Genomic DNA, 22,612 nt, shown 5'->3' with positions numbered 1-22,612 from the left:
CAGTCCTCTGCAAGGACTGCAAGGGAACCGCCAGTATCCTCAGAGAAATCCCCCACAAACTGTTTTTGTGCTGCTTACAATCAGAGGGGACAGTCTGGCTCAGAGTCAGCAATCTGGCACGTTGGCAGGGGCCGGCTACAAAGGATGTCCCTGTAGAGCTCCCAGTCTAGCACCATCCCCTGGCACCAAAATCAAATAGGAAGTCAAACTTTCAATTTAAAAACTAAATAAAGGCAGAAATGTAGCTCCAACCCCACTGGGATGCTGCCTCAGAAGCAAGAAGAGAAGCTGCCCCCCAGAAGGGGCAATGCATCGACAGAGGGATTACAGTGGGGTGGTTTCCACCACATCCCACAGGCCCTTGAAGGAAACAAGAACCCAGGCAAGATCTGGGGAGGAGCTGGGGAGAAGATATTGGGGATAAACCTTCTCTCTCTGCCTCTCCCCCAGCAGATCTCATCTATTCCATCAGGATTTTGGTGACATTTCCCCTCAGCCCCTCACTGTCACCTCCCTGGGCTGCGCGCAGCCAAGGGTGCAGAGAACACCACACGCTCTGTTTCCTTTGCAGGCTGGACAAATAAGTCTTCAGCTAGCCGCATGCAAGCCATTAAAAATATATTAACATACCCAGCAGGGGCTGTCACTTTTTCTTTTCTTCCCCCCTCCCCTTTTCTTATATGCAGAGAAGGGAGAAATCTTGCCACAATAACAAGAGGTTTTCATCAAGTCTCATTACCTCGAGCACAGCCGCGCACCACAGCCCCCACAGAGAACAGCCCTCGGCTCCTGCTGTCATTAAAGGAGCGAAGATCTTAAACAAAAATTAAACCCGGGGCAGCGTGGAGCTGGGAGCGCACGGATGGGTGAAGCAGGCAGGGATGGGATGGGATGAACGTGACCTATGGAGCTGGTCAGGGACACGTGGGGTTTCATGCTGGCACCCGGGGTCATCCTGCATTTCCCAGCGGGGCAGCTGATATGGTTCAGGGATAAGTGAGGCGATTCCACGCTTGGGAGGCTGCCCAACAGGCATGGCCTCACACACCCTGACACACATGTGCTCCAGCCAGCCCCAGGCCTTTACACGGCTAACTGGAAAGAGGTAACCAAATGGGATGTAAAAATAAAGTCTGGTGACAGCATGGCCGTGTTTTACAAGCTTCTAGGTGAGACTTAAGTACGCTTCCCACTTGGGAATGGGGAAAGTGAAAACGGTATCCCTTGAGAATGGAGCAGAAAAAAGGCTGAGCTGCGCAGAAGTGATGGTAAGGCACTGATGGAAGGTGGACAAAGACCTCTGAGGAGTAAGGAGGATGAGGACCAAAGGAGTGGGGACAGTCCACAGGCACCACAGAACTAACTCCTGGCAGAGCACTGAGGAGCAGAAGGCAGCCATAAAGACGATACAGCTCATGAACAGAACATGAACAAGGTGACCAAAAGACAGGACGGTGACATCCAGGGTCCAGCCTGGTGGCAGAGGAGGGCACTAAGGAGGCGTAAAAGAAGCTATTCCAGATCTCTGGTACTCATAACTGCTGCAGCTGTGAACGCTTTAACAGGTCATCATCTGCACAGTTCATGTACCCTCCAGCTCTGGAGTAATTACATCCATTCTGTAAAAGACATACACATCACATAATGAGGTCTACTGATATCACAAAGACAGATAGGAGAGTAAGCAAAATGTCTGACGGTACTAGGAACAGAGCAGAAAATAGCCCTGATTTCACAGTGATGTGATATAAATCAGATATATTCGCCTCTCCTTTACTCATCCTATCTTGGCAAGGGCAGATGAGGGACTGAGGGAGTTCAGGAAGTGGCAACAAAGAAAGACAAAAGGCTTGGAAGGCAGCAAGTGGACCCTACACGTGGGAAACAACATCTGTGTGCTAACAGCAATGTAATTAGGTCAGGGGATAGCTGTGTTGTAACAGATTCCTTGGACTTGGCTCCATCCGAGGTAGACATGCACATGAATGCTGCATCAGCTTCTACTTGCTGGCTTGCCAGCAGCCTGGATTCTAGACAGCCTGCTCCAAGTGACTAGCATGCCTCTCATCGTGACCCAGGCCCTTGATGTGGGCTCCCAGCCCCGTGCCTGCCTCCAGGAGCAGCGCTTGGGCTGTGGGGCTGGAGCCAAGGCACCGCTGCCTGCTGGCAAAGCAATGCATGCGGGAGGAGACAGTGGGAAGGCTGCAGGCAGCGCACGTGGGAACAGCACTCAAAGTGGTGCAGGATCAGGTAATCTCAGGGACCAGGGTCATACTTGTGAAACTGGCATGGCCTGGTATATATGGAGGTGATCTTAATTTGCAGCAGAGAGCATGTCTCTTAATAGCAGAGTTGCTATCAAATAAGCTTCTGACACAGTGGGCTGGCATTAATGCTTTCGCATCTTGGCGCTGACTTCATGTTTAATGACCTCCTTCTCACCTTCCATTTTTCATATTTTTAAAAACAGGGAGAAAGATCCGCTTGGTTCTGAACTGCACAGTTCTACAGGAATATGTATTTTGGCCCATTTAAGGTGAGCAGACACCTTTCTTCTTTGTCTTTTGTTAACGGGGCAGGGAAAGAGGCATTAAGAACCTCCCTGAGTTCAAAACGAACGTCTCCGCTTGTAACACGCTTCCCTCCTGCTCCCAACACACTGGTTGCAGAAGCTGCCCACGGCTGACACTACTCGTGGAGCTCCATATGGTTCTGCTCCCATTGATTTTTCCTCAGCCTGACACACTTTGGCACTGCTCAGGTTTTCCAGGTCCTCAGGGAAGAGGAGAGATTCCAGCAATTCCAGCTTCTCCTTTCTTTGTTTTGACAAAGCTCCCGCTGTGCCGTCTATGGCAAACAAACTGTTATGGTGAAGCACAAGGCACACGGACAGCAGCAAATGCCCTAGCCCAACTAACATGCTTTAGCAAAGTCATTTAATTTAAGGTTAGAAAGGCTTCAAAATGGAGTGTCATTTTAAAGCGCCACTAAGTTGACAACGGTTTGTACAATTATCACAAACCACTCACAGAAAGGCTCAGTACACCCTGGGAGTACCATGTACTCACCATAACTCAGCGAGTGATTTTTGCAGCTCCCTTCTCCGCTCAGTCATGAAGGATATAGATCATTACAGCCTCCAGCTATGGAGCTCTAGCTCACAGAGTAGCAGCTCACACTTTTAGCTCTGGAGATCCCCAGTTCAATCTGCTGCATGTCAACCAAGAGGGCAGCTGTCATATAATTACAGCCACAAATTTGCATGCGAAAAAGTAGGGAGAGCGAACAGAGATCTTATTATAGAATTCTGGTTGCAACCTGCTGAACAGCTCCCTATTTAAAGTAACTTCTTGTAAAGAGGAAGAGAGAGAGAAAAAAAGAAGAAGAAGAAAAAAAAAAAGAAGAGTCTTCCATTCAGCTTCCCAATCCTCTGTTTTGCAGAAGAAATCAGAGCTGCTTTGCAGGAAGTCCTTTGTTACAAACGCATGTGTATATTTAATGAAGTGCACGCATGTAGGATCAGGAGCAAGGCTCCAGCCCCTGCTCAGCTGGAAAAAGAAAAACAATTCCTACTGCTGCAACCAAGCAATCTCAAGTCCAAGATGGCACCTTGGTTGCTTTCTGAGCTATAATCATTCAGCAGCAGCACAGCCAATTGAATCTGGGATTTGCATATTATAATTTAGGTTCAAGAAATCTTAATTTAGTTACATCTTTTCTTCCCCCCCCCCCCTTCAAACTGCACATACGAGCTTTGAGGAAGACTTAACAATACAGAGAATCTGGGAGGATTTGTGCCTTGAGCTACAAAGGTACAAATCACGGCAAAAAGAAAATCAAATCTCAAATGAAAAGATACTTTAATGAATGCAACACAAAACAATTAGACCAAGTTTCTTCTTATCCATTAATCTTTCTGCAGATCCTTCTGCACACATGCAGCAATTTTTGAGCCAACGCTTTTTCCAAGCCAAGATGTTCAAAAACAGAATTTGAAACAATGTAATCCACTTTTAAAGAAACATTCGTTTCCCCCAAAACAATTATTCTCGAAATCAGCCTTTCAGCAGCCAAGCTGTCAGGCTGCAAATACAGCTCAAATTCTTTGCAGAACATTCTCTACTAGAAAGTCCTGTCCATCCACCCATTCATCCATCCATCAGTCCATCCATCCACGCATCGCCAACAGCAGGAAAACCACATCCCCCACATTCCCCATTCTCTGCACTGAAGCATCCCAGATCACCAGCAGCAGACCAGAGCGAGAGCTCTTCCTTCTTGCCAAGGACTTACCCGCTCGCTACACACCGCTCCAGGTGGGCTGCTATGACTCAAGCTGCTCGGTACATGCACACATACCTGCTGAAACATGCCAACTAGTTCACGCTCACTGCGCCTTCAAAGCTCCCCAAAACACAGCGCGGTGCTTCCAACGGGACGTGAAGGAGAAGCTCCCTGTGGACCACTGAGCTTTTACAGAAAGCAAAAGCTTGCAACGCCAAGCTCCAGAATTCAGCACAAGCACAGGCACACCAACACTTTGTATGTAAACCAGTCGAGTCCTCCAGTGACATCCCTCCATCAGCCTTATTTCTGAAGACCTGTTTTCACTGAATTCAGAGCCCCTGCTCCTTACCTCAAGGAAGAACACCTTGGCAGCACACAAACCTTCCAACCATCTCCCTCCCTCTTTTTGAAAACAGGCTAAAGGGTTAGAATCAAGGCCACAAAGCTCAATTCTGAAGAAAACTGCTCGCAGCACATAAGTAAAACGTGGCTGGGCCCATTGCCCAGGAGGGACCCACAGAGAGCTCGCCCCTCCCTCACCTACTGCAGGCAGGCAGAGCTCACCATCATCTGAACCACCCTTGCTGCAGAGTCCAATGTAAGCAGTACAGCTGTGCACAGAGATCACTGAAACGAGACACCGCCAGGCTATTTTCTGGTATTATTTCTGTAAATTTAGCACTGCTAAAAGGTTCCAGATAGACGCTCTCTGGAGACTGAAAGCCGTTGCCTACCCGGAGAAGATATGCAGAGTGAATCGCAGCAAAGCGTAGCTGTGCTTTTCTCATCTCTCCCAGCCTGCCGAGGCTGTAATGACTGACAACGGTCCAAAATGAGGGACACACATAAATTATTAATACTGCACTAGTAGTCGTGCTGTTGCTGTGACAGTCTAAAGACTTGAGAGAGGCAGGCCCTGCAGGGGAATATTACTTCACTTCAAAATCATTCATTCAGGAAGCTCACATACTGAGGAGGAAAGAATCACTCTGCAGCAAGCTCCATCGAAACCCTCAGTTTTAAGACCCTTCCTTTCCAAGGCAAAAAGCAATTTCAATGAGAACGGGAAAGCAACGTGAAGCATCGGTAACTCTGGATTTCAAGCAAGCGCCACAGGAGCTGCATTTTTCCAGATGAGAGCCCTCACGCGTGTCTCCTCCCCGACCCGGGCAGCCCACCCCGCTTCTGAGAGCTGGAGCCGTGTTTTGTCTCTGCAGCCGCTCTGCTGAGCCAGCCGAGCCCGCACCAGCCAGGATAATGGGCACTAGCACATGGCTGGCAGCCAAAGAGCCACTTCGGGCAGCAACCTGCAATGGGAAGAGTGTGAGGCTCCAGCTCTGCGTTCTCCCAGACCTTTTATCTCCTTCCAGGTTCCGTGCTATACCTGCAGCAGCCAGAAACCTGTGAAGCAATGTAGATATAAAAAGAGGCAGCTTCCTACTGATCATTTTTCCTTCTCTCCCCTCTTGCAAGTTTGGTCCATTTCACATCGATTTCCAGAACTGAGATAAATGAACGGAACTTTGGCATTTCAAAAAACAAGTTCAACAAATTTTGTCTTTCTTAGCAATCAAGAATAGATTCACTTCTCATTTAAAACAGAAAAAATCCCTCCCCGAATACTTGAAATAGTTACTGAAACGTTTTCTTTGCCAAAACCCCACAAAGACTCGAGCTTATTAATAACATTTTGAATATAACAAGCACAACAGAGCTCCACACCAAAAAGAGAAGAAAGCAGGCAATTCCTCAAACAATACAGTAAACCATTTTGAAAGCCAGTATTTTCTAGTACAAATTCTTGCATTAACCAAAAAAAAAAAAAAAACCCAAAAAAAAAAAACCAGGAAGGTTTTTCAGTAACTCTACACACTGATGGGGGGAAAGAAAAAGCAGACCCTACCCCCAGCTGGATGGCATTCCTCTCTTTGGGTGCAATGTGGTAGCATCTGACTGACGCATCTGATCCATTCCCAAACTCCAGGCGATGTTTTAATCATCAATGGGCAGAATCCTATTAATTTTCAGGGAAAAAAAAAAAAATAGAAAAACAGAGTAGAATATGGAGACAGGACGCAGAGCACCTGGTATCTGTCTAGCAGATCCAGCTGATTTAGCTAGGCCCATAATCAAAAGAAATTAAAGAATAAGTTGGTGGCACAAAGTGCCATCTACCAGTGAAAGCCCCTTCCACCCCTCCGCCCTCCCTCTGCCACCTTAGCCCAACCCCATCTCCAAGTACATCGGTCCCACAGCAAAGGAAAGGAAAGAGGCATAGGAGAGGGAAGAAATAGAATGGGGTGAGCAGGGACAGCACATTGAGCCCACCAGCACACCCCAAGGGTGCAGACAGGCCCATGCTGAGCAGGAAAGAGGAGATCCAGCATGCAAGGGGAGACAGCAGCAGAGCAGCTGGGGCTCTCCCAAGCCGTCAAGCCCTTGAAGGTCAGGACACAGAGCCTGCACAGAGCAGGGACAGCAAGAGGACGACACGCTCAGCCCCACCAGGGGCCGTGTGGCTGCAGCCCAGAGCTCCACCAGGATCCCCACAACACGTGGCTTCACACCCAACCCGACTGTGCCTGTAACCAACCCCACGGGCCGGTCAGCAGGGCTTGAACCCTGGGATTCAGCAGGCACCAGCCTCTACCTCACACACTAAATAATTAAACTCTGTGGGAGCAGCAGCAGCCTCGTAAAACTCTCACACAGCCCGAGCCAGCCATTAATGGGGGTCAAAGATGAAGGCTTTTTTTTTTTTTTAAGTGCGCTTTGATGCATGGGGAGAGCGGTGAGAGGAGATGTTCATTACCCTCTGTGGTACCCACAGCATTTTTCCTGACTATCAACACCTCCTCCTCCCACCCGCACCATGTGCTGCTGGCAGCCACCCATCCATGCAGCCGGAGGCCATCGGAAAGTGCATCTGGCCACCTGCAGGCAGCAAGGGGCCGGCAGAAATAGCAAGGGCTCTTTGGCCTCTGCACCCCTTCCTGCCAGCCCTTGGGCCAGGGCGGCCATGGGAGCACTCAGCAGGGCACACATCGCAGGGCTGTGCTGTCACAGAATCAGAGAATCATCAAATACCTTGACTTGGGAGGGACTCACAGGGATCCTCAAGTGCAAAACGGTAGTCAGCAACCAAAGGGGCAGTGAGAAAGCGTGACAGAAACCTCAGCTGAACAGCAAGTGCCTTCAATTACAAGGAACAACTCCATCACATGGTTGGACCCACCACCCCATGCGCTGGGTCGTGGTATGCTGCATGCGCACACTGCTGTTATCTGTTTGCAATCACGTTTCAGTCAGTCTTTCTGCTTAATGCACGAAGAGCAGAGCTAATCAGATTCACTCCTTCTTTCTGCTTAATGCCATCAGTTCCCAAGGATGCTCTGTGCTGCTTCAACTGATGCTCAGCTAACACTATCCAGGAGCAGGCAGTGCAAAAGAAGATGAGGCTAACTATTAATCTTAGCCCTGCTTTCCAGTCATTGTGTCTGAAAATTCCTTCTGCAGTCAAAGTTTTGCAAACTAGAATCAGGAAATTCCTATTTCCCCCTCTCCACTCCCTTCTCCAAGCTGCTCCTGCAGCCATATCTGGGCAATTAATTAGCGCGCAGACCTATCAGGCTTTCCTCTCACCCTCAGGGAGAGCTTTTTTAGGTATTTCCTGGCTGGGAACCTCCACAGAAGGATGTCTTCTGCTGGCACCGTAATACCCGTTCTTTGCTGATCTATCGGAAGTGACCCTCACGTGCTCTCCTCCCCCTGTTCTCCCAGTGCTGTGTGATTACTGCAGCCCGGCGTATGAACTCTAACACACCCTCAACACTTCCAGCCTGAGGACACAGAGGCTCCAAACAGGGCCCTGATCCTTCCCTGCATCCCTCTGCCCTCTGCAAGGCAGATGGGACACTGCTGGAGACAGCTGCAACGCCGTCACCTGCCGGTACCAGAGCGACTGCCACAGCTGTGCAGAGGGCCCCAGGCCCCAGTAACACCCAAGACCATGAGCCAGGATGAGCAGCACAGGAGATGAAGCCAGCAGCAGCTTCCGCACATATATGTGACCCCCACCTGACACCCGTGGCATCAGGCAGAGCAGCAGCAGCTCCCAGGAGGACTCTGGCCACGCAGCTCCTTTTCCAACACCTGCCCCAGGCCTGCAAACAAGTGCGAGGGATGGAGGAAAACCATACCTCTCTATGAGATTACTTACAGCTTTTTCTATACTGCCCCCCTCTTATAAACACAGGGTGATTCTTTCGTCTTTAATAGTGCAGCTGGCTTATAAGCGTGTAAGATTTATAAAAACACATCCTTGAAAACAAAGCCACTTTGTGCTCAGCATATCCAGTGGCACCATTATTTAATATCAATACACCAGTTCTTTCCTTTATGCACTCCACTGCCGGAACACAAATCCACTCTAACAGCCACCCGGTGTATAATCTTACCCTGTAAAGCAACGTAGCCCCACAGTAATCCCTCTTTTCCCATAATGTCTTCAAATACCGACAAGAAGAATTTAGGCTTAAATGTTTAACACAAAGAAAAAAGTAAAAGCAGAAGGATACACATTCCTAACAACCCTCAAATTGGAGCAAACTCCCCCACCTCTCCCTACTGTTATTTGAAAACAGCTGCACAAACATCTCCAATTTGTGCCGCACACCAATCGCCACCTGCCCTTCCCACCAGGTATGGCTGCTCGGTCGGTCCATGCACACAAAGGCTCCCCACACCCTGTTGCTTTTGGCAAACAACCCCCTGGTGACATCATCTTCACCCCCGTGCTTTATAAAACTCAGTAGGCAGCGCAGGATCTGCACCAGTAGCTGTAAAGCAATCACTGAGGGCCAGGAGACATCTCCATCTCATCTCCTAAATGCGCACTCTGACCCACGCCGTGCCCCTGCTAAGTGCACACGTGGCCGTGCATCTCATCAGGCTGCACGTGCCTCTTCCCTGCCACCAGCAAGGGATGGCACAGAGACACGGGTCTACAAAAGCAGAGTGAGGCTGAGTGGCCGTTCGTGCCATTCAGTGGAAGCAAGGTCCCTTGGTTGTTTGCCAAGGAGTTTGGTCTGCTGCCCTACCTCTGCATCTTGGCTGCATGCTGTGCTGTGCTGCTGCTCCCACCAAAGGGGGACCCAGGGATCATCCTGCTCTCGTCCTTCACCACAAACCTTGAGGACCCCCTGGTCTCACCAGCACCAAACTCAGCCACACATGCCACCATCCCCATATGTGGTGATGCCCACAGCTGTCCTTGCCTGAGGCAGAGATACGGCTACTGCTCTATAAGCCGTTTATCATCTATAGGCTCAAGTAATTAGCAAGTACCCTAACAGCAACAGGCTGTCTTCCTGACGAGGTGGTGAAACTCAACCTCTTCCCTTTCCCTTTTGAAAGTACAGCTTGGAAATGGGATCAGCATCTGGAAGCACACATGAGCTGATCCTGGGGAAAGAATGAGAGGAGAGAGGGGAAGGGAGGGAGCTGAGACTGAAGGCTGAGGGCGAGGTTTCACATTACAGCTGAAGGAGACTAATAGTTCACTGCTGCCAAAAAAGGGGGGCCCCATTTCCACCTTTCCTTCATTCCCCACCTTTCACTTCTGGCAACATAAACCTCACCCCTCCCGCGCAGCAGCACTGGTACTAGCCTGAACCTGGTGAGCAGGTTCAGTTCTCCATCCCAGGAGGAAACTATTCATGTTATTTTTGCTGTGCTTTTTTATTTATTTATTTTTAAACACATGTATTTTTTTTACCAAGTCAATTTTCCAAAAGCTGCACATGTTGAACTCGCGCACACCGGAGCAGCACAAGGGCACAACTCAGCCTCCCCCTCTGGACAGAGCCAGCAGCCAGACTGCAACAAAACCCACCTTCAGCTACATGACAGTGTGATGCCAGCACAAAAGATGAGGCTAAGCCAGAAAGCCTGCAATAGATGTGTTTGCTAAGAAGCACAAAACTAAGTTTTACCTGTCACTAAGGTCTACCCACCTGCACTCAGGAGACAAGGCAGCCATGAAGGTAAAGACACACACTCAAACCGAGCAGACCCATACCAGGCAAAAACACGAGCAGTGCTGCAGGATTTCCAATAATAATTGTTCCTCTTTTTAAATTGGACTCCTATTATCCAACAAGATGGCTGCCTTCATCACTACGCTCAGAAATGTCTGTTTCCATTACAGATTTAACAATTAGTTTCAGGGTGCTGCTGGTAAAGAATTTTTCTTCCCCCCTCAGCTCTACATCAGATGAACAAATAATGCGGTTCTCTTCGATTTTAAAATAAATAAATAAATTCAAAAATCAAGCCCATTTTACTTCACTGTCTTTCTTCCCTTCCACCTCCTCAGCTCAATTACTAAAAGCAATTTACAGACAATAAATGCAACTTCACAGCTGCTTGTATGAAACGTTCCCTTTATTTTATAGATGAGGATACAGTCTATACAGAAATTAATACCACAGAGGTCTGCTTCAAAGCTGGCTAAGGAAGAGGAACAGATACACTATTAAGGAATACAGATCGTGCCTGCACACCACTAAAACCAGTAATAAAGGGTTAAGGAAGCCACCAGTGGGACGTAAATTTGGTGAATGTATCTGCTTAAATACAGCACCAAACAAAAGCCCACTCTGGGGTGTTGCTTTTTTGTTTTATTTGTTTTTATTAGCTTCGTGCGTGATCACCAGGAATGAAGAATCTGCAGCTGAAAACCACACACATCATTTTGTTAATGGAGATCTGCCAGCCAGGAGAGCGTCCAACACTTTATCGCAGCCTCCCGGGCTTTGGCAGGGCCAAGAGGAGCAAAAACCTGAGCCTGACGTTAAAATAACCGCCTGCAAAAAAGCACGGGGAGCAGCACCGCTAAAGAGAAGGAAAATAAAATATGCAGGCGCTCTTCTGATGCTAACTGCTCCTCCAGGTTTAATAAAAACACACAGCCAACTTTTCTTCCTCCGCGCGTTCCTGCAGCTCAGAAGCACTGTACAGCCCAATGTGCCCAGCTCTCCCAGAGCCACTCACCACAGCAGAACCACCCTATAAGAACCAGGAAGGTGGTGCTGGAGACAAAGCAGTGCTAATTTTGGCACTGTCTTATCGCATAGGCTGTGTTTACCACCAAACCTAGCACCTCTGGGTCAGTAAACCAGTAAACTGCACGCTCCTGGACTCCACCCTGCAAGTCCTCTCCTGGCACCTTCCCTGTGTTGGCCAGCAGCTTCGTTTCCTTATCCCTGACCAACACGGACTGGTTTTTGTATAGCCACAGCCGCTGGAAAACTAATTCAGGATTAAACTCAATTCTAGCCTGCATACAAATACCAGGCACACTTAACCCAAGAGGGCACTGGGGCTTCTCTACTGTGACCAGCTTGAAAACCCAAGCTGTATCACATGTGCATCAAAGAACAGACAGGCATCAAGAAGGATCAGAAAACAGCAACAGAAACAAAGCCAACGTGAAGGATTTGGACTTGCTCTCTCTCTCACACTGGGTTTGCTGGTAAACACCACACCATTTCCAGCAGGGCTGCCATTTTCTGCCTCTTCACTGCAGGAAGTCCAGCTGTGTGCACCCCTTCCACACAGCCCTCCCACCACAGCCCAGCGCTACCTCACAAAATGGCTCCTGGGATGCAGCCACCGCAGGGGGCCCAACACACGGAGCCCACGGCCCACATGTACCTTCTATGCAAGGCCTGGGGTGCCCATGTTTCCACAGCGTGGCCTGCGATGTCCCCGCAGCTGCAGGACAGCAGGAGGGGACCGGCAGCCTTTTGGGTGCTTGGAACTGGCACCCAGTGCTGCCACCAAGGCCCTGGAGTCCAAGCCTTTCCATTCATGCCCTGGAGTCCAGGCTCCCCACTCCAGGCCCCATATACAGGTTTCTCTGCCCAGGCCTTCAGGTCCAGGTTCCCACATCCAGGCCTCCCATCCCCTCAACCTCTAGCCAGGCCGTGGCACCATTCCCCCTCCCAAACCGTTCCAAAAGGAAGAAACTGCAGAAGGCATGAGCAGCTCAGGCTGAGAATATCCTTTCTGAGGCCGGCAGAGGCTGAGCCACCGATATTTTTCTAATACAAGGAACATATAAGATGCCTAGAATTTGATAGCTGCTTTTTAATTAAATTGAAATAAGTAAATCACAACCCGTTGCCATGGAGAACGAACAGACACAGCCTCTTGACTCCAGGGCAGGATCAAGCAGGAGAGGCAGACAAGGCTGTGAAATTAAAAACACCTATTTTAAAGCAAATGGTCTTGATAATTAGCAAAAAAAAAAAAATGCGGCATAGGGAAATAATATAACCATATGGCAGGAAGCGGTTTTCAAGGTGAACTACAAAGCTTCTTTAAATAAATGAATAAATTGCAGGAGCTGCCGGGTCACTTCCAGAACCATATCCACAGGATTAAGCATCATTTTAAAAATATATAGAAAAAAATAGTAATTAGCCCTTCTTTTCATTTTCCTGCCTATAGCCTACATCTGTGTTTGTTCTTATTTTCAGAGACTTGTTTCAAGTGATTTATGTTTGCACCTATTTGCAGCTACCAGCGAGCCATCAAACTCACACATTTTCAAAAGCCTCGCAGATCACCCTGGAGCGAGAACCAAGTTTATGGGATATAAAACCTTTTATCTCTTGCTCGGTGTCATTACACAATCCTGGCCAAGTCATCCGACACTAATAATCACTCTGAAGCCGCGCGTCCCCACTGTGACTGCCCCAAAGTGACGTTAGCAGACCAGGCACATCACACATTAGAGTCCGTACTGCCCCTCTGCAGCAGCAGAGCTTAGAGGGATGGGGAAGGCAGGCTGGGCTGGTGCCAGGAGCCTCCCATGCTCCCTTTCCCTGTAGTGTGTGCAGCCCACAGGGCAGACAGCCCGCTCCATGACTCCCTGCTCCCACGCTCACATGCTTCCAGCAGCACAGAGAGGGGTTGGGTGGCTTGTGCTGCTCCTTGGTATCTCTGCAGAGAAGGTATTCCTTACATGGCTGCTGCCCCTACCCTTCCAAAGCACTGCTGCTCTGCTCAGACCTGAAAGGGGCACAACCAGAGGCTCTCTCGCTACCATTCTGAGCCCAGTCAGAGCAAACCTGAGCAAGACTTCCCAGCAGGGCAACATAAAATACAACCAAAGCACACCGAGTCCGTAAGAGCCTAAAAATACTTGAAATAAATTCTACCTGATGACTCGGATTCAAAAATATGCCATGCGTTGTTTTTTTGTCCCAAGGGAATGGACAGACACACTAATCTTCACTTCAAACCTCCTCCCTGCTCCAGGGGAGAAACCAACCTTTCCTCCTCATTTTGAGGACACAAGTTGTCAGCCTGTCATTAGTCTTTCACAGCCACTAACGACCCACACCAAGCACGCTGCCAGATCCCAGTTCCAGGCCCTCACGGCACAGCTGGTTACATTAAGAGCAGTCATACTTTCAGCACTAATCAGCAGAAACCAAGCTGGCTATTGACAAATCCTCTTCTGTTCCCCACCATGGCTGTGAATGGAAGGAATTAGGAAAAGGTGCTGCAGATAAAGAATGGGTGGAGGAGAAAGGAGCAATTAAAATGAGCACTGTCTGCTCTCTGCTTTGCCCCAAGTTTGGAACACTTGCTGCTCTAACTGCTCAGTAAGATCCATAGCTTTCATTATAAACAAACTCAAGGCCCATCTGCATGAAGATGCGCACAAACTACCTGCCAACATGGCCCACCCTGACACACACCATCATGGGCCCCAGTGCAGCTCTGGACAGACCCTGAGGCACACACAGAGCACGTCCTGCCCTGCCTCGTTCCTCCTCACCCCTCAACTTCGCTTATTCTGAATCCAGGTTCACAGCAGCACATCCAGCCCAGCACCTTCCCCTGGAAGGAGCTGCAGTTCCTTGCCTGTTCCCACAAGCCAAGATAAGTGCCCGAGGGAGCCGCCAGCCCACAGGCACTCCTAGTCGGACGCAGCCAGGCCTGGAGGCGTTCAATCCCTGCTGGGCGGCCACTTGGCAAGCACAGACGATGCTGGTGATGCCCAGGAGCACGTTATTTCAGCATCGTGGCGGCGAAGGTCACGGGCCAAGAAGAAAATTGAAGAAGGAAAAGAAGAAACCGTGCAAAGTGCTGCTCCCTTCGCAGCACTGCCCCATGCTATGCACACACAAGGGGCTGTGGGCCCACCGGGCTCCTCCTGCCCCAATCTCCGGCCTCTGACTGTGCCATGCAGACGGTAGATTTGGGATGTTAAGCTGCCGACACCGGCTATAGCCACGCCACCATCCCAGCGTCCAGCCCTCCAACTTCAGCGTCACCCCCGTGTCACCCGCTGTCATAACTCCGAGCCACACTCCTGCTGAACGGGGAGCGGCACTTCGGACCCGGACGGAGCTCCGCCAAAAACCGGCATCACCCCAACGCTCTGCCCCAGAGGTCACGGCGGGATGGGAAGCGACACACGCAGCTCGCTCAGAGCAGACCGCGCGGGGCAGCTCGGGGCAGCCGGCCCCGACCAGGCGCTGTGTGACCGCGGACACCCTCGCAGCGTCCACCCCATCGGCTCCCAACGTCCCGCCGCAGCCCCGCAGCGGTCGGGGCCGCTCGGCGCAACCCCCCACGAAGCGGCAGAGCGCAGAAAGTCCCCTCCGGCGGGTGCAGGGGAGGGGGATCCCGCCGCCCACCGGCCGCTCACCTGGCGGGGCCGCCGCTCACGGTGCCATCGCGGCGCGGGGCTCCCGGTTCTTTGTTGCGCGGCGGGGAGCGGGCGAGATCCGGTCACGTCATGTGACCCGCCGGGGGGGGGGGTCAGCTGTGGTAGAGGTGCTTCTGTTTTCCCTTTGATTTGTTGTTTTTGTTTCGGTTTGTTTGTTTGGGTTTTCGCCTCCCTCCCCTCGCTCCCTTCCGCCCCCCGCCCAGGCCAGGCCCCGCCGCCGGGCGCGGGTGTCAGACCCGACTGCTGCCGGCGGAGCGGCGCTGGAGGAGGAGGAGCCGCGCGCCGGAGCGCTCCTCGGCGGGGCGCGGGGGCGGGATCCGGCGGCGCTCGGCGCTGCCCACGGCACGGCCCGCCCCGGGACTGCCCACGGCACGGCACGGCGGTGTGCGGCTGGTGGGCTTGAGAGTCAGCGGGAGCGGGGGGTGATCGGCTCTCTGTGTGCTGGTGAGGCTGCACCTCCTGTGCTCAGCTCAGCTCAGCTGTGCTCAGTTCTGGGCCCCTCACTGCCAGAAAGACATGGAGGCCATGGAGCGTGTCCAGAGAAGGGCAGCGGAGCTGTGAGGGGTCTGGAGCACAAGTGTGATGGGGAGCGGCTGAGGGAAATGGGGCTTTTCAGTCTAGAGAAGAGGAGGCTCAGGGGAGACCACATCACTCTCTATAATGACCTGAAGGGAGGTTGTAGTGAGGTGGAGGTCGGCCTCTGCTCCCAGATAACAGTGATAAGATGAGAGGGAATGGCCTCAAGTTGCACCCTGGGAGGTTCAGGTTGGATATGAGGAAGAATTTCTTCTCCAAAGGAGCGGTGCTGCAGTGGCACAGGCTGCCCAGGGAGGTGGTGCAGTCACCATCCCTGGAGGTGTTCCAGAGCCGTGTGGATGTGGCACTGAGGACATGGTCAGTGAGCATGGTGGGGGTGGGCTGGCCATTGGGCTCAATGATTGTTACAGTCTTTTCCACCCTTAATAATTCTGTGATTCAGTGATTCTGAGAAGCAGCCTCCCACTGCTCCTGAGATTGCTCCTACACCAACATTGGCTTTAGTGGCACCACAAGTGGCACAAAAACATAACATCCATGAACCAGCAACCTTCAGGGCCTAAAACTACCTCTGCAAGGCTAATGTGTGCCCAGCAGCCACCCAAAGCACACTGAGGAGCTTGGCTGGCCCGGTTGGCACTGCTGTGCCCACCTGAGGGGCTGGTTCCTGCCCTGCAAAGCTGCAGTACAGCAGCAGCACACAGGCATGTCCATTGCAATACAGATGCAGTGTCAACAAGAGCAATTTTAGACAATTGCTTTTCAAGGGCTCAGGTTCATTTGGTGTTTGTCTAGTGTGGCCAGCATTACAAAGGACTGGCAAAGCCTCTGACCACATCAGCTTTCTGGCAATTTATTTTTTCTGCTCTTTAGTTTAGAGTCGCTAACGCAGCATTCCCCCTCCCTTGATCATGTGCCCCCCGTAGCAATAACATCCCATGCTAAAATCCACACATAAATTAATCTTTTAAATGGCTATCTCAATTTGAAAGCCTTTTTTTTTTCCTACTGCCTCTCCCCCTAACCTTCCACCTCTCCCTTTCCCAGCTCATTACAGGAAGCAAATCTGCAGATGAAAACACATGAAATAGAACCAGATCCCGCCAGAGCATCAAACATGAAATATGCCAGCACCGCTCCACAGACAGCATAATCAATGCCCTTCTTCGCACAGCAAAACCACCGAAATTCTTTGTTCCTGCGCAGAGTTGTCCCAAATCTACAGTTCATCACTTCATCCGGCAGATGAGATACCCCCACAGAAGCCATGTGAGTGAAACCAACTAATTGCCATCTGAGAACGGGTGCACACAGACAGACAATAAAGTAGAGGAACACATACTCATCATTAGCGGAATGTGCTGGAAAATAACAACTCGGGATCCTCAGTCCTTATCCCAGAGGAGACCAGCAAAAGACTCCCAGAAGGTAAATCTCAACCCTCTCCTTGCTCATGGTGCAGCAGAGAGCCATCAGCTTGTTACTCACTCCTGCTCACGCGCCTTTGCACTCCATAGGTGTTCCCTTTTTTTTTTCTTTTTTTTCTCTCTCTCAAGTGGTCAAATTGATTAATATAATTAGATTAAACTAAGAACAATTGCATCTAGCCTGTAGTTAGCCTGAATTTTGCTGCTTTCTGTCAGATCTGATAAAGAGACCCTGAGCCCAATGGCTTGTTTGCTTTTTCCAGCCATATCAGCTGATCTAATAAAAGATATTACCTTTCTCCACAAACCGTGCTTCCCTGGGATCTTCAGACCATCACAGCTATGACAACAACACTGTCTCGCCTTCTCTAACTGATTCTTCCAGATTCTCTTATCTATGAAACAGAATATGATAAAACATATTTTGTTTTGTATCGATTCTCATGCTGTTTTCATAATCATAATATTCGAGTACAGCCTAGGACTACATTAACTGATCCAAGTAACATCTGTCACACGTGGGGGTTGGTTTTCTTTGTCTTGTTCCCTGCCCAGGAAGAAAATGAAGTGCAGAGCAGTGTTTTGGTCTTGTGAGCTGGTGTTTTGGTTTGGGTTTGTTTTTTTTTTTCTCCTCTATTCTTGTTGCTCTGTATTCATACCAAGCAAAATGAGGACGATGGCAATTTCTGTGCTAGACTTTATTTCCCTGGGAAGTTAATTTCAGAGTATTGAGGCGCCCATAGAAAGATTCAACCTGTGGTCCTAAAGCTCCAGCAGATTGAGGCAGGTTAACATACAGACACAGCTATAGATAGGAATATCTGCAAACCAAAAGGAGTAATGTATCTTCTGTTTGCATTGGAACAGACCGTCATGGGACAGCTTGGAGGGAAACAGTGGAAATAAACTATTTCATACTGAAACACAGAAAGCATTTCCCCCTATGTAAGGAGTCACACCACTGTTCCTCAGAGAGGAACCCTGAGCAATCCCACGTGTCTGAGAGGCACAACATGCGAGCTTCTGAAAGGCAGGAACTGAGGTGAAGAGAGGAATCATTTGTGCTCAAGTACTGAAAGCAGAAATACCAGAAGACCTCAGGGAGACAGTAGACAGCAGATTTAATATGTTTTTGCAATGTTATATGGCAGCAAAAATCATGCAGTTAATTTAATTTGGGGTTGTAAAGGCAGAGACCTCTTCTCAGAGATACAGGCAATAGTCCCATTTTTTAATATAGCGGTGAGACCATGGTTTGAAGACATGTTTAGATCTGGACAGCTCAGTACAAGCTGGATGTCAACGACTTGGAGGGAAATAAAAAAATAAGAACATAAAATGATAAAAAAAAAAAAAAGCTGGAAGGGATTACAGTGTGTGTAGGTTGGCCAAATAACAACTGTGAAGAGCATCACGGGAATTGCATACGAGAACTTCAGGGGTGCAGAAACACCAGGGAGCGAGAAAGACTGCTTAGGGTTGTCTGAGGGAGTGTAAATGATATCAATGTAAATGAAATTAAACCAAGGAAGTATTAATCTACAGATCTGCATGACAGCATCCCAGAGGAGCTCCCATCACCCAATTCATGGAAGGTGACCAAGAAGCAGTGACTGCAGGAGGGGATTAGGTGGGGACAGTGTGCCTTGGGCATGTCCCACTTCTGACTGTCTAACAGCACCTACCTCTTCCAAGGAGTCTGTAGCATCTGTAGATGGCAGCTAATTGAGATGGGGAAAAAAAGAGAAAAAGGCAGAGCCTTATTATTCCTTAATTAGAGTGAAGAGATCAAAGTATTTCCTTTTCTAACACGGTAGGAAAGCCAGCCTGAACTTGCACCTTTGCCACCTTTACAGCACGTTGTGCCACCACAAAATGGGAGACCTACAGCACGGTGTGGCCAAGCAAGGGGCAATGCCCCATGGTGCTGTTCATCCTGAATGTGCCACACACACGATGCTTTAACAGGAAAATTTAAAAAAAAAAAAAAAAAGCCCAGACAATTTTATAAATGATCTTTAATGAGTTTGAACATCTTCCTTTTCCTTTCTGGGTCTGGATTTTTTTTAACAACACCCTTAGGGAGGCACTGCAGTGATAATTATCAGTCCAAGCATACACAAAGCACGCAAAGGTATCATCTACTGTAATTGTTGACCTTAAACAGCTTTTCTATAGGTAAAAATGTAATGATCTCTGTGAAGGAAACCTCTCTACTTATTTATGAGAATGAATACCATGGCCTAACACACACAAGCAAACACGAGTGCACTAATATCTGGGTTTGAGGTTGTCCTGTAATTAACTGCTGAAGCACACACTGAAATGAGTCCATCACTTCCCTGTATCTCAGGGACCTCTGGCTGCTCCACTCACACTCTGCCTAATGGCTGTCTCAGGAAAACACCTGCCACAAACCTCTCTCATTTCTTGTGCTTACCTTGTGAGGTTTGCACTTGTTTTTTGGTCTTGATCAAGAGGAAAGTGTTTTTTTCTTTCTTTTAAATGTAGCTTTTCTCTGGAGGTAGGACAGGCAGTGTCAGCTCTGAAAATTCAAGATTAATCAAGCAATTAAGAATTGATATCTAGTGACTTATCATGACTAGAAATGAGAGATGCTGCATTCATTTTAGCTCTACACGAACCCAAAATAGCTAACCTGATTTTTATGGGCAGCGAGATTATTTTAAATCTACTGGGCAGGAGAAGAGGAGCTACAGTTCCCTTATTAAACTGATTTCTCCAGAACCCACAGCTGCGTTTCTCACACTGCCTAGCAGAGCAGGGCTGCACAGAGCTGTTCTGAAGAGCCGCTGTGCTCCAGGCTCAGACCCTGCCTTGACCTCAGTGAGTCTGAAAGCCTACAGAAATCCCCAGAGAGCAAAAGCTGAGCTGAAGTTTTACTTTCTCTTCGCCACGTGCTTACACAGCACAGCCCTGTTTGAATAAATAATCCAGCCAAGCAGGAATTACATCACATCGCGGCTGCGGCTTCTTTCGAATGATCAAAAGAATGGCAAGCATTCCCATTCATAGAATGATTGCAGCACCTCTCTTTGCACCTCTGTCTTCCCCGGGAAGCTCTGTGCTGGGGCTGAGGGCTTCCCCATCTTCTCATCCCTGAGCATTGTGCTGTGATGAGCCACAGCCATTTGCTCTGCCTGCCCTAAGCCCTCTCCACCAGCCCAGGAGATTCTTCAGCAGTTAAAACCTTCTGAGATGGATGTGCAGTAACTCATCACGTCCCCTCCATAAACATTTATTTGGGGAATTACAGCATAAGTAATTGGGCTTTCCATGGTAATTTGGCTTTTACGAGCTCTCCTTATTGCCAAAATGGTGGATACCTCCATCAGAGAGAGCAGTAACTTCTGCAGCTCGGTGACCCCTGTGAGCAGACCTCAGCCAGTCAAATGGCAGCCCCAATCAATACCTGCATAAGAAACCAACAATTAAAAAAGAGTGCTGCTGAAACGGGTGCTGGAGACCCAGGAAGAGACTTTTTTCCCCTATACTTTATAAATCTGAAAGGAGCTTAATAATTCCAGCTTACCCAGCTACTGGCTCCCACCCTGACAGCCTGATCTGAATAAGAACGTAGGAAGCTGATTCTTGCTCCTGACTTTACTTCTGACCCTCTGCAATTTTGGAAAAGTCATTTAACCTCCCGAGTCTCCGTTTCCTCATGTATGAAGCTGAAATATCACACTGAGCCTTGCAAGGACACTTGACATCTTTGATTTTAATGGCATGTGTCAGCATAAAGCACCGCTGGTGGCGTTACAAGGCTAATTCCCTCGCAACTGCAGCACATGTATTTTGGGTACAATTATTACCCCTGGGAGCGCTCAGAAATCCTTGCCCCAAATTGCAGGCCTAACAGATTTTCAGATGGGATAGAAAACAGAGGCTCTAACTGGTTACCTTAAGACATGTTTCAAAGAAGCCCATATGTTAGCTTTTCCATTCTCATGCTGTTCCAATTTGGGCAATTACATTCTGACTGCTTAAAGCAGGGGAGCCGACCTGCCGGGCCCTACCAGCTGTATATCTCAACCTTCATGTGGCCAAGAGCTATGGAACACAAGCCACATATTTCAGAAGGAAAAGCAAAGCTCCAGGAGATGCACTTATGTCATGGGTGCAAAGGAGGGGAACTGTCTTCATCACGTCTCAGGGGCTGGTGGTGGCCCTTGGGCTGCAGTGCAGAGCTGTGCTGGGCCAGAGGCACCATCTACATAGGCAGAAAGCAGCCCTGGCTGGGGCGGCTCTACGTGGCTCCAGGTGCCCACCTCGGGAGGCTGGGGGCCTCCAGGGGCATGCGGGCAGGCAGGGGACAGGAGAGGGAGCAGAGAGGACCTAGGGCACCATCTGGTGGCTTCACTCACCGCCTTCCCTAAATCCCTGACGCACAAGGTCACAGCCCTCGCATGGCTGAGGACTGGAGAAACAACAGACTCTGCCGAGAGACCACCCAGCAGGGACCCGTGCCCTTGGTCCTTTGGGCGTTGCTGGGTGGGACAGGAGTCCAAACAGAGCTGCAGTAGCCATTCCACTTGGGTGCTTTTCAGTAAGTGCCTCCTCTTCTAAAAAGACTCAGCCCAAGCTAGATCTTCAGACACATACCATAGAAGTGTTTAATGTCAACGATACCCCTGAGAAGAGAGATGATGATGATCGGAAGACAGAAGCAGTGAAAGAGAACACAATGGACAACACCTTGGTCATGCATTTTGTTTCAGTCACCTATCACAACAAGCTCTTTGTTGTCTACAGATAAAAGGCAAAACATGGTTGGTGTATTTCATACCAGAAAACAGCACCCATGCAAGAGTTTGTTCTCTACCAAAAAGGATGAAAGCAGTGAACCACTCACACGCACTCAGCTTTTTGCCTTCTGAAAGTAGGACTTGCTGGAAAGTGTTGTGAAGGGATTGCTTGAAAGGGACAGGATGGCCTCAGTGCCACCAACTGCCACACTTAGAGCAGTGTCAGCTAAGACAATATGGAGAGGATCGTCACAGTGAGAGGCTGCATCTTAGGAGCAAAAGCTTCCTCTTGGTACAGAGGATAAAGGGTCCTGTGTTAATAGGGCACTTCCTTTACAAGAAAACAGTGCATTTTCCACCTTGTACCTCTGCTTATTTTGATAACATCTCCACTTCCTGAAATCCTGTCAATACAAAGGGGTAATTTCTCTTAGCTTTCCCACCACCTGGGAATCAAAGATTACAGCTCTGCAACCTGAGAGCATGTTCTGTGTGTAACTGCACCACGCTGGGGAAAGCCAGCAGAGCTGTGGCCCTCAGGGACATCGTTTTTGAGAGGAATCCATTCTCAGCATTCAATTCAGGAATAAACACAATAAGTCCGTCATCAAGTCTCACTTGTGTGGAGCAGGGGTAGCTAATCCTTAGCTTCTCCTTTGTACGTTTCATTATTATTATTTATATTGTTCCACACTTAAAAAACAATATCTTCTGCATCCATTCTTAGAGACCGTACAGACAAGAAGAGCAAACGACTGCCTTTTTTTTTTTCTTTTCTTCCTGAACAAACCTTTGCTATAAAGAAACAGCATCAATATTATATAAATTATATTCACTGGTTT

At 49.1% G+C, this 22,612-nt stretch overlaps 2 protein-coding genes and 1 long non-coding RNA gene across 6 annotated transcripts in view; 1 reads left to right on the top strand and 2 right to left on the bottom strand.

The window, feature by feature from the left end:
* Window positions 1-15,155, bottom strand: part of TCF20 (transcription factor 20) — a 109,742-nt gene extending 94,587 nt beyond the window's left edge. For 3 of the 4 annotated variants that reach the window (XM_015861459.3, XM_085516222.1, XM_085516229.1), the window contains exons 1-2: window positions 15,017-15,155; window positions 6,191-6,301 (exon numbers count right to left, since the gene is read on the bottom strand). The gene's annotated coding sequence lies outside the window, so the exon portion shown is untranslated. The remainder of the gene's footprint in view (window positions 1-6,190; window positions 6,302-15,016) is intronic. The other variant, XM_015861464.3, reaches the window with a different exon arrangement.
* On the top strand, window positions 14,646-17,308 carry LOC107313374 (uncharacterized). The gene is made up of 2 exons (XM_032444986.2): window positions 14,646-15,430; window positions 16,622-17,308. Exons 1-2 carry the CDS (start codon window positions 14,769-14,771, stop codon window positions 16,725-16,727), a joined length of 768 nt encoding a protein of 255 aa, XP_032300877.2. The 5' UTR covers window positions 14,646-14,768; the 3' UTR covers window positions 16,728-17,308.
* Window positions 17,295-19,554, bottom strand: LOC146762385 (uncharacterized). The gene is made up of 3 exons (XR_014934747.1): window positions 19,442-19,554; window positions 18,687-18,722; window positions 17,295-17,396 (listed from the first exon to the last, which is right to left on the bottom strand). It is a non-coding gene; the product is annotated as an uncharacterized LOC146762385 (long non-coding RNA).
* Between the last annotated feature and the right edge of the window lie 3,058 nt (window positions 19,555-22,612).

Source organism: Coturnix japonica, chromosome 1 (genome assembly GCF_054131305.1).
Source record: "Coturnix japonica strain WE chromosome 1, WE-NBRP24, whole genome shotgun sequence".
NCBI classification, from domain to species: domain Eukaryota; kingdom Metazoa; phylum Chordata; class Aves; order Galliformes; family Phasianidae; genus Coturnix; species Coturnix japonica.
Note: the sequence above shows the minus strand (reverse complement) of the source record. Positions and strands in the feature narration are given on the sequence as shown.

Coding starts and splice junctions, on each gene's coding strand:
- LOC107313374 (XM_032444986.2), top strand. CDS start 14,769: ATGGGAAGCGACACACGCAGCTCGCTCAGAGCAGACCGCGCGGGGCAG. Junction 15,431..16,621: donor GGCACGGCGGTGTGCGGCTG/GTGGGCTTGAGA, acceptor TCCCTTTCCCAG/CTCATTACAGGAAGCAAATC.